The sequence below is a fragment of the Hippocampus bargibanti genome, linkage group LG06, assembly GCF_051943395.1.
Source record: "Hippocampus bargibanti isolate YZ-2025 linkage group LG06, ASM5194339v1, whole genome shotgun sequence".
NCBI classification, from domain to species: Eukaryota; Metazoa; Chordata; class Actinopteri; order Syngnathiformes; family Syngnathidae; genus Hippocampus; species Hippocampus bargibanti.
Genome location: NC_142739.1, coordinates 28,954,864 through 28,968,007, shown reverse-complemented (window position 1 = coordinate 28,968,007; position 13,144 = coordinate 28,954,864). Strand labels below are relative to the sequence as shown.

Genomic DNA, 13,144 nt, shown 5'->3' with positions numbered 1-13,144 from the left:
TATTCGTTTCGAAACAAATATTTCATTTGAACCACGACGCGCCTCTGCTGCCCCCCACAGGATTACACGGAAATTGCATTATTTCAGGAGGCAAACTCATTAATGCTCGATACGAATACAGTAATTTAAATAATAATACGTTTCATTTATAAGCACCTTTGAAAACTCCCAAGTACACTTTACATTCACAGGATAAGAAGAAAAAAAGACTTTTTTTTGGCGGATCAGCACCGGCAGCCAAACGCGCCAGCGTTCACTCAACCCGGAAGTAATTCAGATATAAAATGGTCATCAGCACAGTCACATTCAAATAAAGTAAAACTACTCACCATTTGTAAATAACAGCATTCTTTATCACCATCAGATCAAATTAAACAAAGTCAACGCGAAACGCTTAATTCGTGTAGTTTAACTGGAGTGGATCAGAAATGATGTTTGTAAATTTATAACCAGCCCAGGTCATTCGTGGAGCAATGTTTTATTTTTTTTCAGATGGACGATGACGACGACGACCCCGTTTTAGCGTAATACTGTCATGTACCTTGTTTGGACAATTTTATGTTTTTTTTTTTGTTCACCCTAAAGTAGAGACAATATCCGGTATGCCTGTGTGTATTGTTGTGTTATCTTTGTTTTGGTGCTCAATGTGTGTTGAAAAAAAAGCAGTTTGTTCAGGGTTTATTACCGCCATAATTTATCTGTTAGCATTTTTTTTAATGAAATGCATTGTGGTTAAAGATTTTATAGCGAATTTAATCTGGAAGTTATTCCTTTCTTCGTTCTGTAAAGCACATTTGAAAAAAAAAGAAAAGTTTACTTAATTTTTATGAACAATACATTCATTTGAATCGAATTATTATTAGAGTACATGCAAGAAAACAAGACATTAAAACAGTCTCTAAACATTTCATTATGTTGAAGGTTCCTCACCTTCAAAAACAAGCAACATGATACGACTGTAAATTAGCAATGCAAGGCTTTCTGGAGCTGAGAGTCACAGCGTCGTAAACATACAAGAGAGAAGACACCGATAATTTCAATCTTTTTTTTTTTTCATTTTAACTGGACGTACGCATACAAATAGGAATGACAATACTGCACAAATACCTTCAATTTCAAATTAAAACGGAAACTCTGCTGAGTCGACAGTTATTCAATAGAGTGGCCCCCATTTTATTCGCAAATATGCCATTCAATCAATAACGATCCATAATGTAAAACGTTTGTCCTTAATGACCGATCTGAGACGATGGACCGGTCGCAGGATCCATGTTGCCAAACTGGCAATGGGCCTAGTACATTTTAAAGTGGGGTAAAAAAAAATCAAGGACCGCTAAATTAGACTGAATCTAACAGGGATATTTTGGGACATGGGAGGAAGTCTGATCACCTGAGAAACAAAAACCTAAAACCTCAGAGGCTGACAGAAGTACAGTGATACCTCGGTTTATGATCCCCTTGGCTTACGAACTTTTCGGTTTATGAACGTTAAATTTATGAAAAAAATTTTGGGGACCTCGGAACGGATTATTCTCATTTTAATGGTGTCCTATGGGAAATTATTTTTTGGGATACACACTTTTCGCCTTACACACTCTGTCCGGGGACCAATTATGTTCCTAAGCCAAGGTATCACTGTACCAACAGTCCACCTGCTGAATAAATACTACTTACTATGATAAATACGACCACATACATTTCTTTCCATAACATGCCAGGTCATTGAGGCACGTTAGGGGTTTTGTGGGCAATCCTCACGTGCCTCCCGAGAGACTCCATCCATTTGAAGGCCTTGTTACAGTAAATACACACGTAATGTTTCCCTTCGGTGTGTATGGTCTGGTGTCTGTTGAGAGCGCTGGTGGTGATGAAACTCTTCCTGCAGATGTCACACCTGTAGGGCCTCTCGCCCGTGTGCGTCCTGATATGAGCCGCCAGGTGGGAGCAGTTGCTGAAGCGCTTGTCGCAAACCGAGCAGCTGTATGGTTTCTCCTTGCCCTCGTCAATGACGCCGGAGTGATAGAGGTGAAAAGGTAAGATGGGATCGTGAAAGGCGGCCCTCACGCCTGACCCCGAGGACATGAAATCTTTCATATCGGACTCCAGGTCCTCCAGATGTTCGGAACTGTGGCCTAGCCAGAACTCCCTGAGGCTCCTCTCGGGTTCTTTCTTCACTTGGGGAACGTCAGTGGGATGCTCCAAGCTACTGCTGCTGCCTTCGTCCTCCATGTGCTGTGACTCGGGGGCCTCCGTGTCTGCTGATGGGCCCTCCTCATGTTTCTGAGTGGGGGGAGGAGGAAGGTGGTGATGGGTGTGCTCCTGCTGCTGGGCTCCGTTACATGCATCTAGAGGAAAGAACGACATTTCAAACAAAAACATATACATAAATAATATTTTTCGATTGATGGATTCCAGTGAAACCGACCTGACTTGAGAAGCCTGAGCTGCATCCGGAGGCGACCGATCTCCAAGTCCTTCACGCGGCAAATCTCCTCTTTATACTCGTCTATTGTCTTCTCGACGACGCCGAAAATCTCGTCCGCTACCGCCGCCAGCCGTTCGTTGAGAAAAGCTTTCAAGGAGAGCATCATGTCGCCTGGGCGTGAAGAGGAAAAAAAGGCTTCGATTTGTACCACCGATACGTAGTTTTCGCTGGACCCTGAACGTCACGCTCCGCTTGTAAATACGGAAATGAGCTTCCGTCTCTAGGAATGGACGTGTTTATTATTTGCTCCCCCTAGCGTATCGGAGGTGTTATCGCAGGACAGTGTCATTGTTTTCATGTCCACCTGAATCGTTTCGAATTATAAAAATAACATTTACGAAAATAACATTGAAGATTATTGTAAATGTGACTTTTATTAAATTTGATACATATTTGCGCCGTCCTATTATTTACACGTTTGCCCTCAGAATTATTCATAAATCATTTTGGATAACAAATTAGTAAACCGGAAGTATAAACAACACTGGTGAATATTTAGGTCGCCATGTCTGAAACAATAATAATTTTACAATATAAATTTAAATAAAACCGCAAATAGAAATGTTGTAAATCCAAACATTTGGTCAGAAATGTATAATATGTGATCATCTATAATGGTATTTTGTGTTGAAAAGTATTAACTTTAAATTATTAAATAATTTCAATCAAAACATGTCAGTCAACAAAAATAAACGGTAGCATCTTATCTTGTCTTCAGAATAATTGCAGATAAAAATCTAATGAATTTGAAAAAAAAATCAGTAAAATATACTTTATATCAGGATATTTTTTTTTTACATTTTAATTAAGGAAGAAATGCTTTAAAAAAATCAAAATTTGATATTTCAGGATTATTTTAGCACATGGTGGATAAAAAAGAACAGTCGACGTAGAATATAGCATAAACATTTCAAGACAGAGTTTAGCAGACGTCATCTATTCAAATCTATTTATTGACTGGATGAAAAGGATGAAAAGAAACACATAACGCCATTATCACAGCAAATGAATAATAACTTTTAAAATAATTCTGACAAGAGGAGAAAAAGCACTGCATGCAAAACGTTTAGCCATTTGATTGACTCCTTTCTCGTCGCCCCCACCGCCGATTGGTCAATTTCGAGTTGAATCTAAATTACTATCAGACTGCCCTCAATGTTTTAAGATCAAACCGCCACTATTTCCAATTTCGTTTTATTTGAGATAAGATATGAAAACTATTATTTTCCGTGCAATTCAGAAAGTCCAAATTTTAAAGTTACGGTGTTACTTATTTGAACTATTAAAGGGGCGGGGCGACGACTTGAACGACACCGCGACTAAAACTAGTGGGTGCGAAGTGATATAAACAGTAGACTCCAACCGTTCAAGTCAGGGAATGTAAAACTCTTTAGATATTTGTCTAGCAGGTTTCTCTTAAAGAGAAGCCCACCTAATGGTAAAATCAAGAGATATAAAAGAATAACGGCGATTCGTGTGCCATAGAAGAGTTGCTCTGTTCTGTACAACTACCGTACTCGTGACGGGAAATCCGACTCTTTTCAGAGAGCCGCTTCATTTGGCTCGGCTCACAAAAAACGCGGCACTTCTGACTCCCATATGGCTCCCATATTGGCTCTTCAGTTTGTTTGTTTGTTTTAGTTGCTTAAATTAACTACCAAAAATCATGTAACATTATGATGATCAATTGTCAATAATTTTCTTTTCATATTAATAATGCTATCCTACCAACTAGTAAAAATTGAATAATAATAATAATAACAGCATAATGTGATCACATTTGTCCACTTGTCTACCCTGCTGTAAAGGTAGCAACTCTTGGCGCCATCTTGAAGTAAATAAAATAAATACATAATAATGTGACACAACACAAAATGTGTCTTCAGGCGTGAATATATGTTGGTAAATGTTACCATTTGTTTCAAACATACAACCTTTTTTTTTTTCTTTTAGTGCTCAATTTAGTTTTTAGGGTCAGCAGCGACCACACCGAAATCAACAAAATGCCCAAATGAAGCAAAACAAGACACCGGGAGGGTCTCTAAATCGCTTTATTATGTTTCCTCAGAGCTTTGTTACCCTCAAAACCATCTTCCGTGTGACACAACATCAATGGGCACATCATGGATATACGCCAATGCGAGCACAGCTACGGTGCGGGGAAAGGGGAACGGGGGTGTAAAGCCACAGACGATGCCTTAAAGGACAACCGACGTCTCCGGACAAATTGTGTCCATAATTTTTAAAATGGCTTCAAATGACTTCTACTGAGCGTATTTTAAAAAGATTCCACCGCATATAGCGATATTTTACGTCTTAAGACTCGCGCTGAATATTCTGGAAGTCTTGTTTTTGAGTTGGTGACGAGTCCGTGCGTGACGTCACTGAAGGAACGCCCCTGACCGAAAAAAAAAAGGACACATTGTAGCAGTCCTTCCATCACGTCAATGTTTGTTTGGTCTGAAAACCTCGTGTTACACCAGAAAGAGCCAGAAGAGGGTGTCCAAGCTCCATATAAGGAATTTATCGGCCTGTGGAAACGGAATGATTCATTCCTCACGGGAGCTCGGTGGCCATTTTCTGCCTCTTTTATGGGTGAGACATTTCCCCCCAATGTTGCCTCAAAATGGCACGGAATAAATTCTTTAAACGATTGCAAACATGTATGCTTTCCTCTTCAGAACTATTTGAATCATATTCATAACTGGATGTGTAACAAGAAAACATATTTTCTGAATCTGAAGCCATTGTTTTGATTCTCCAGTGATGCAAGATGTCTTGCAGTGACGTCACAAAATGGGGGCGGGACTTTCTGAAAATGACCAATTCGCAGCTCAATTTTTGGACACTTTAAGTCATTTTTATTGGTGTTTTGTATTTGACAAAAATATCATACTGTGTGTTTTGGGTATTTTAGATGCTATAAAACATTTTTGGACGTCGGTTGTCCTTTAAAAACACAAGAGGAAGACAACACACTCATCATAAATGCTATTGTAAGACGGGCTGCTAACCGTTTCATTGGTCATTTCGGCTCGTTGTGGAAGTGGTGAGAGTGCACACCAGTTTTTAGGGCAAGCGCTAACCCGCTCAGATTCTGTTCCTCGAAATGAGATGCGCCCCGTATACGTATAAGGGGAGTATGACAGTGTTGCGTATGGGTTGTTTTTTTGGGTGCTAAAACGGGGTGGGCAGAGTGCGAAGTTGATGAATGGTCAAATTCTCTATATCTTAGCGTTGATGATTTCGATGAATTCGGGTTTGAGGGAAGCTCCGCCCACCAGGAAACCGTCCACGTCTTTCTGGGAGGCCAGTTCTTTGCAGGTGGCGCCGGTGACGGAACCTGTCAAAAGAACACGCTCGTCGGATGTAAGGTATTTGTTTGTTTGTTTGTTAATTTTCTCTGACAAACCTCCATAGATGATCCTCAAGGAGTTAGCGACTGTGTCGGATACGTTGGTCTTCAGCCACACCCTCAGCTTCTCGTGAACCTCCTGAGCCTGGAAATTTACAACAAGGGAGATTTAGTACATTTGCAAGCGGCAGTACAAAAAAAAAAAAAATAATAATAATAATAATAATAATAATAATAATAATAATAAATAATCTCATCTCATCTCATGAGATGAGATGAGAATAATAAATAATAATAATGCTAAATACTAATACTAAATAAAATTGATCATAGTGATAATAATAATACTAATAATGACAATGATAATATAATAATAATCACAATAATCATAAGATTAATAAGATTAATAATAATAATAATGATCATCATCATCATAATAATAATTATCATAATACTAATACTAATACTAAATAATAAATAAAAGTGATAAGAGTAATAATAATGACAATAATATAATTATAATCATAATAATAATGACAATGATAATGATAATAATGTACTAATAATCATAATAATCACAAGATTAATAATAATAATAATAATAATCATCATCATCATAATAATAATCATCATCATACTAATACTAATACTAAATACTAATAATAATAATAATAATATCAATGAGGTTTCTTCAGCCGTCATCTGTACATAAGTACATGGTCCAACCTCATCGATGGACCATGCATTTATATGCACTTTCTACTCATCACTTTTACTAAAAATAGAATTCAAACTTTTTTTTCCAATTATTTGTGAATTGCTAAGGCGCTGATTATCAAAAAAATTAATAGAACAAAAAAAATACAGCATACAAAATAAATAAAAATGAATAATAAAATAATAATAACAAATAAATACAACAAACATTAAAATAATAAATAAATAACTACATAAATAAATAAATAAATAAATAAAAGTACTTAAAATAATAAAAATATAAATTAATAAATAAATAAAAACTAGAAAATAGTAACAATGAAAAATAAGTAAATGAAAAATAAAAAGAAAAAACAAATAAACAAAAATAGCAAAAGAAATAACCAACAAATAAAAATAAATCATACCAATAAAAAATAAATAAAAAGAAAAATAAAAATAAAAAAGAAATAACAAATAAACAAAAATAGCAAAAGAAATAACCAACAAATAAAAATAAATCATACCAATAAAAAATAAATAAAACGAAAAATAAAATAATACAAAATAAATAAAAAATACAAAACATTTAAAAACTAATACATAAAAAAGAATAATTAAAAAACTAAAAAAAAATAATAATAAAATAAAGTAATAACATAATAAAAATACATAAAAAAACAGAAATAAAAACCACAAATAAAAAAACAAAACAAATAAAAATAAATAAAATACAAAATATAATATATAAAACAAAACCAACATTGCAATGTTATGAATGACAAGGAAACATACTTCACTCAATATATTTAAGGATTGGATTTGCCTTTATTTCTCTGGCAGGGGAGAAATTTACATTTCACAGTAGCAAAGTTATGAAAGGAATGAAAGTAGAAAAATGAAATAAAGAAGCTGCAGTAAAGGCAGCCACTCCGGCTTGGAGTGACCGATAGCGTCAAAGAGATGGATTTTACCTGCTGTGGGGAGGCAGTCTTGCCAGTACCGATGGCCCATACGGGCTCGTAAGCGAGCACCACCTTGCTCCAGTCCTTGACGTTATCTGGAATAAAATGTAACACCAAATAAGAATTCTGAATTTCCAAACTTATAGTTGGGGCTGGTTTATCACGCCACATTGCAGCAAGGCCTAGTTTTCGCAATGGGCGGTGCGCCGTGAACACAAAGAGGCAGCGCAGCGTAATGGTTGATTTCAAAAGCGGTTGTTGATTTTTCGATTTTAATTCCAACAAAAGCATTTGTGTGTTTAAGCGCATGGCAATGGCGAAAGCGAGGTGATTTTCGACAATCGACAGTGGCCCGAGGATAGCGGTCGGGAACCTTTTTCACTAAGAGAGCCATAAAAGTAAAATATTTAGAAATGTTTTTCAGTGAAAGCCACAAACACACACACACACACACACACACACACACACACACACACACACACACACGCGCAAGCACACACATACACACACACACACGCATGGCCACTTTTCAACAAAATGTCAGAACGTATCATTTAAAGGACAACCGACATCACTTTTTTGTTTCTTAACTGACATCAGAAAAACGTTTTATAGCATCTAAAATACCCAAAACACGCAGTATGATATTTTTATTCAAATGCAAAACACCAATAAAAATGACTTAGTGTCCAAAATCTGTAAAAAGTTGAGCTGCGAATTGGGCATTTTCAGAAAGTCCCGCCCCCAGTTTGTGACGTCATGCCAAGACGTCTTGCATTGCTGCAGAATCAAAACAATGGCTTCAGATTCGGAGAAGATGCTTTCTTGTTACTCATCCAGTTCTGAATATGATTCAAATAGTTCTGAAGAGGAAAGCATGCATGTTTGCAATCGATTCAAGAATTTATTCAGTGCCATTTTGAGGCAACATTGGGGGGAAATGGATCACCCAAAAAGAGGCAGAAAATGGCGACCGAGCTGTGAGGAATTAATCAGCCCGTTTCCACAGGCTGATAAATTCCTTCCATGGAGCTTGGTCGCCCTCTTCTGGCGGCTTTTTGGTGCAACACGAGGTTTTCAGACCAAACAAGTACAGAAAAATACATTGACGTGATGGAAGGACTGCTACAATGTGTCCTTTTTTTCGGTCAGGGGCGTTCCTTTAGTGACGTCACGTATGGACTCGTCGCCAACTCAAAAACAAGACTTTCTGAATATTCAGCGCGAGTTTTAAAACGTAAAATATAGCTATATGCGGTGGAATCTTTGTAAAATACGCTCAGTAGAAGTCATTTGAAGCCATTTTACAAATTATGGATACAATTTGTCCGGAGACGTCGGTTGTCCTTTAAAGGACTTCCGGTTTCAAATTGAAGTACTTTTTAGACACTTTAAGTCATTTTTATTGGTGTTTTGCATGAGACTAAAAATATCATACTGCGTGTTTTGGGCATTTTAGATGCTATAAAACGTTTTTCTGATGTCAGTTAGGAAACAAAAAAGTGACCTTTAACCTCGCTAACTAACAAACAAAACCACTAAAGGGCTTAAAACAATGTGTCATTTATCATTTTCAACTGTCCGGCATACCTGCGATGACCTTGGTTTGAGCAAAGACGACCTTCTCTGTGATGCCCGCCTCCCTTTCGTCCAGTTTCTCGCCGATGCAGGCGATCACACCGAGGCCGTTTTCCAGCGCGTGAGCCGTCTTCTGCCCGATAAGCTGGCGAGAAAAAAAAAAACAACAACAGGTGAGCCCTCGTTCTTTCAGCAATCTTAGGGTGAACGCGCAGGCACTCACCTCGTCACTCTCGCCAAAGACGTGGCGCCTTTCCGAGTGGCCCAGGATCACCCACTGGACGCCGCAGTCCTTGATCATCGCAGGGCTGGCGGTAAACAAGTCACGGGAAGGTCAAAAAGTGCCTTTTTTAAAAAAAAAAAAAAATCACCTCAAGTGAACATACCTGATCTCCCCAGTGAACGCCCCCTTAGCCACTTTGTAGCAGTTTTGAGCAGCGACACCAAACTTGCCGTCCAGTTTGGACCTGGTAAAGTCCAAGTAGATGGATGGGGCGCCACACACCACCTCTGTTGAGAAAAAAAAAGTGCAGAATTTGGATTTTATTTAGGATCCTATCTACTAGCTGGCTAGCTAGCTTTCTCTCTATTTAGCTTTCTATTGGCTATATGGCTATCTAGGTGGCTAGCAATCTGGCTAGTTATCTGTTGGCTATCTATTAGATATCTACTAGCTGGCTGGCTTTCTATCTATTTAGCTATATAGCTATCTGGATGGCTGGCTATCTAGGTAGCTATCTGTTGGCTATCTACTGGTTGGCTAGCTAGCTTACTATCCATTTACTTCTGGGTTGAATGAACGCTGGCGCGTGTGGCTGCCGCTGCTCACTCACAGAAAAACTTATCCTGTAACTGTAAAGTGATCTCAAGAGTTGTGAAAGGCGCTTATAAATTAAATGTATTATTATTATTATTTAGATGGTTAGGTACAAGCTATCGATTAGCTATCTGGCTGGCTAGCTAGCTACCTATTATCTATCTATTAGCTGACTAGCTCGCTTTCACTCTATTTGAATTACTTCCGGGTTGAGAGAACGCCGGCGCATGTGGCTGCCGCTGCTCACCCACAGAAAAACTTATCCTGTGACTGTAAAGTGACCTTGACAGTTTTGAAAGGCGCTTAGAAATGACATGTATTATTTATCATGATTATTTTTATTATTATCGAAATGGCTAGCTAGAAGCTATCTATTAGCTATCTGGCTAGCTATCTAGCTGTCTATCTATTAGCTATCTGGCTAGCTAGCTAGCTATGATCTATCTATTAGCTGACTAGCTTGCTTTCAATCGATTTGAGGTACTTCCGGTTTGAGAGAACGCTGGCGCGTGTGGCTGCCGCTGCTCGCCCACAGAGAAACTTATCATGTGACTGTAAAGTGACCTTGACAGTTTTGAAAGGCGCTTAGAAATGAAATGTATTATTATTATTATTATTATTATTTGCCCTGTTCACCTTCCGGGACCTTATTCTGGGATCGTTGTTGTTTTTTGTTTGTTTTGTTAAAAAAAATGGCGCTGTAAAAAAGAACTTTTATAAGAATGCGTTTGACAACAACCTGAATTATATTCTAAGCATACCCAAAACTAACAGCTGATTTTTTTCGGGATATTTTAGCGTTAACATTTCAGTGCTATTATCCATTTTGCCATTGCGCCAACGTCGTGCCACAAATGTCATTATTTGAAGTAAAGAAAGACATTCCGAAGCTAGCAAACAGTTGAATCTTATCGAAAGAAGTGGACCATTCTCGGATCACACTGAAGTTGACACATGGGTATTCAAATTGTAACCATACCCCTGAGGCCATCTATATTAAAACACAGCCCCGTGTCATTTATGCTCCGCTAAAGGTCAATTCTCTGCTAAACTCTTTGCATAAAGTTCAACACCGCACCGCAAAAGGTCAGTGTCAGGGTCGCGTTCTTCTGACGTCACGTCGGAGTAATGGTAAAGAGTCCATTTGCTGACACTGTGAGGGGTGCATGGAGAGATAGGGCGAAGTGCAACCATTTTGGTCAGGAGGGGGGGGTTATATACACACACAGATTAATTGTATGATACAAAAGAAAACCAGACCGCGGAACTCGATTCAACACACTCAGCATCTCCATTGTGATAGTGGATGTGATTACAAAACACTGAAAGCAGACTCATTGGACTCTTTGTGGTGGGTTTTACCAAGCCTGCAGGAAAAGGGACGGTTCTGCCAACTGTTGCCTTCGAGTAACAACTGGAAAAATCGGACACGACGGAACTTCGGATTGTCGCTATTAATCATTTTGTAACTATTTTTTTTTTTGCTCCTGTAGGATAGCCTAATTGTTGCCTAGACGGACTAAAAGCAGAACACGTCGTATGTGTAGCATATCAGTTTAGTTGTGTCAATTAAATATTCGAAATTGAAGCGTCGTTTGTGCAAGCGTACTCAGCACAACACAAGCAGAAGCCGCAAAGATGGACTACAGTACGTGCTGTCGAACACGCCCTCCATTGACCGATGAACGTAAGACGAAATCCAATTGAAATCTCGATTAACATGCACCAACATTTCCGCAAAGAATTCACATTAAAGCCGTTTAATCTTTTGTGCATATTTGTGATTTCTAAACACGCTTTGCTTACCGACATTAGAGTCCACCTTGGCGGAGTTCATGGTCTGAATGAGCTCGCCGAGGCTCTTCTTGTCGCCGTTCATCTTCCAGTTTCCACCGACGAAGAATTTCCTGCTCATTTTGGCGTTGTGTGGTGTGTTCGTCGTCGAAAGAAACGAAGAAGAGGAGAGGCGGCCTTGGAGAAGGGAAAGACCAAATGCCGGAAAGCCTACGTCTTATTTATAAAATAGGAACAAGTTAACTCCTCCTCCTGGCCGGCTTGATTGGCTTGTGTCGGACCGCCCGTAAACGCGCCTCCATGTTTGAGGAAGACGAAGAGCAAAATGTCATGAGGCGTTCAGTGGCGGTGTGCAAAACTAAAATATCAAATACTTTAATTCGCTAGCATAACAAGACAAGAGCTACTTGAACAAGTGAGCCTGAATGGAAAATTAAAATAATTTCATTTTCACAAATGACCTTATGTATTTTTCCAAGTCACTCCACCCCTTTCAAAACAAAACACAGCAGATGAACGAAAAAGACGCAGATATGGGAATTTTAAAATGAACCAAATGTTGCTTTTTCAGAATAGGGGTTCTCATCTGTATTCACGTCCGCTAAAATAACCCTAAAATGGAAACCGGTACTAGAAAGCGATTGAAACGTGTTCCTCTCGTATGACTGACTCGCTGCAGCGCATGCTCTGTTTGCTCTCTATAGTCAGGCATCGCTAGTCGAACAAGCAAATACGATTTGCTCATATAGTTAAAATGATTGCCTTCAATTTAAGCAGTCGCCATCTCGTCAAGTATATTCGTTGGTTGAATAGTGAATAAAACAAAACACACTAGGAAGGGGGAAATAACGTCATAAAAACGTTTAGCCATATGATTGGCTGCTTCCTCATCGCCCCCACAGCCAATTGGTCAGTTTTTAGTAGAATCTGAATAATTGGCAACTTGCCCTTAATGTTTTAACATCAAACCGTCGTTTTAATTAAGATACGAAAACCATGATTTTCCCTGTAATTGAGAAAGTCCAAATTTTAAAGTTACGGTGTTACTTATTTGAACTATTAAAGGGGCGGGGCGATGACTTGAACGACACCGCGACTAAAACTAGTGGGTGCGAAGTGATATAAACAGTAGACTCCAACCGTTCAAGTCAGGGAATGTAAAACTCTTTAGATATTTGTCTAGCAGGTTTCTCTTAAAGAGAAGCCCACCTAATGGTAAAATCAAGAGATATAAAAGAAGAATGACGGTATTTGTGCCAAAGAAAAGTTGCTCTACTCTGCAACAGTAGTTACTGCAGGACTAGTGTTGTTACTTTTGGCTCGGCTCACTACAAACATCCGGCTCTTTTGGCTCCCAAATAGCTCCTCAGTTTGTTTTTGTTTTGTAGCTTAAATTAATTAACTACCAAACATCATGTAACAATATGTGAAAAACGTATTACTCATGTAAAAAT

General features: G+C 38.5%; 2 protein-coding genes and 2 non-coding genes across 4 annotated transcripts; 2 read left to right on the top strand and 2 right to left on the bottom strand.

Moving 5' to 3' along the window:
• Nucleotides 1-878: 878 nt before the first annotated feature.
• LOC148897133 (uncharacterized) lies at nucleotides 879-2,706 on the bottom strand. Its single transcript, XM_088998852.1, has 2 exons — nucleotides 2,426-2,706; nucleotides 879-2,345 (listed from the first exon to the last, which is right to left on the bottom strand). Exons 1-2 carry the CDS (start codon nucleotides 2,589-2,591, stop codon nucleotides 1,720-1,722), a joined length of 792 nt encoding a protein of 263 aa, XP_088854978.1. The 5' UTR covers nucleotides 2,592-2,706; the 3' UTR covers nucleotides 879-1,719.
• A 1,155-nt stretch (nucleotides 2,707-3,861) lies between these two features.
• LOC148897132 (U7 small nuclear RNA) lies at nucleotides 3,862-3,917 on the top strand. Its single transcript, XR_016115455.1, has one exon. It is a non-coding gene; the product is annotated as a U7 small nuclear RNA (small nuclear RNA).
• A 603-nt stretch (nucleotides 3,918-4,520) lies between these two features.
• tpi1b (triosephosphate isomerase 1b) lies at nucleotides 4,521-11,891 on the bottom strand. Its single transcript, XM_088999015.1, has 7 exons — nucleotides 11,703-11,891; nucleotides 9,466-9,589; nucleotides 9,303-9,387; nucleotides 9,092-9,224; nucleotides 7,511-7,596; nucleotides 5,898-5,985; nucleotides 4,521-5,828 (listed from the first exon to the last, which is right to left on the bottom strand). Exons 1-7 carry the CDS (start codon nucleotides 11,809-11,811, stop codon nucleotides 5,710-5,712), a joined length of 744 nt encoding a protein of 247 aa, XP_088855141.1. The 5' UTR covers nucleotides 11,812-11,891; the 3' UTR covers nucleotides 4,521-5,709.
• Nucleotides 11,892-12,843: 952 nt separating this feature from the next.
• LOC148897130 (U7 small nuclear RNA) lies at nucleotides 12,844-12,899 on the top strand. Its single transcript, XR_016115454.1, has one exon. It is a non-coding gene; the product is annotated as a U7 small nuclear RNA (small nuclear RNA).
• Nucleotides 12,900-13,144: the final 245 nt, after the last annotated feature.

Coding starts and splice junctions, on each gene's coding strand:
- LOC148897133 (XM_088998852.1), bottom strand. CDS start 2,591: ATGATGCTCTCCTTGAAAGCTTTTCTCAACGAACGGCTGGCGGCGGTA. Junction 2,346..2,425: donor GCTCAGGCTTCTCAAGTCAG/GTCGGTTTCACT, acceptor TCTTTCCTCTAG/ATGCATGTAACGGAGCCCAG.
- tpi1b (XM_088999015.1), bottom strand. CDS start 11,811: ATGAGCAGGAAATTCTTCGTCGGTGGAAACTGGAAGATGAACGGCGAC. Junction 9,225..9,302: donor TCTTTGGCGAGAGTGACGAG/GTGAGTGCCTGC, acceptor TTTTCTCGCCAG/CTTATCGGGCAGAAGACGGC. Junction 5,829..5,897: donor CTTGAGGATCATCTATGGAG/GTTTGTCAGAGA, acceptor TTCTTTTGACAG/GTTCCGTCACCGGCGCCACC.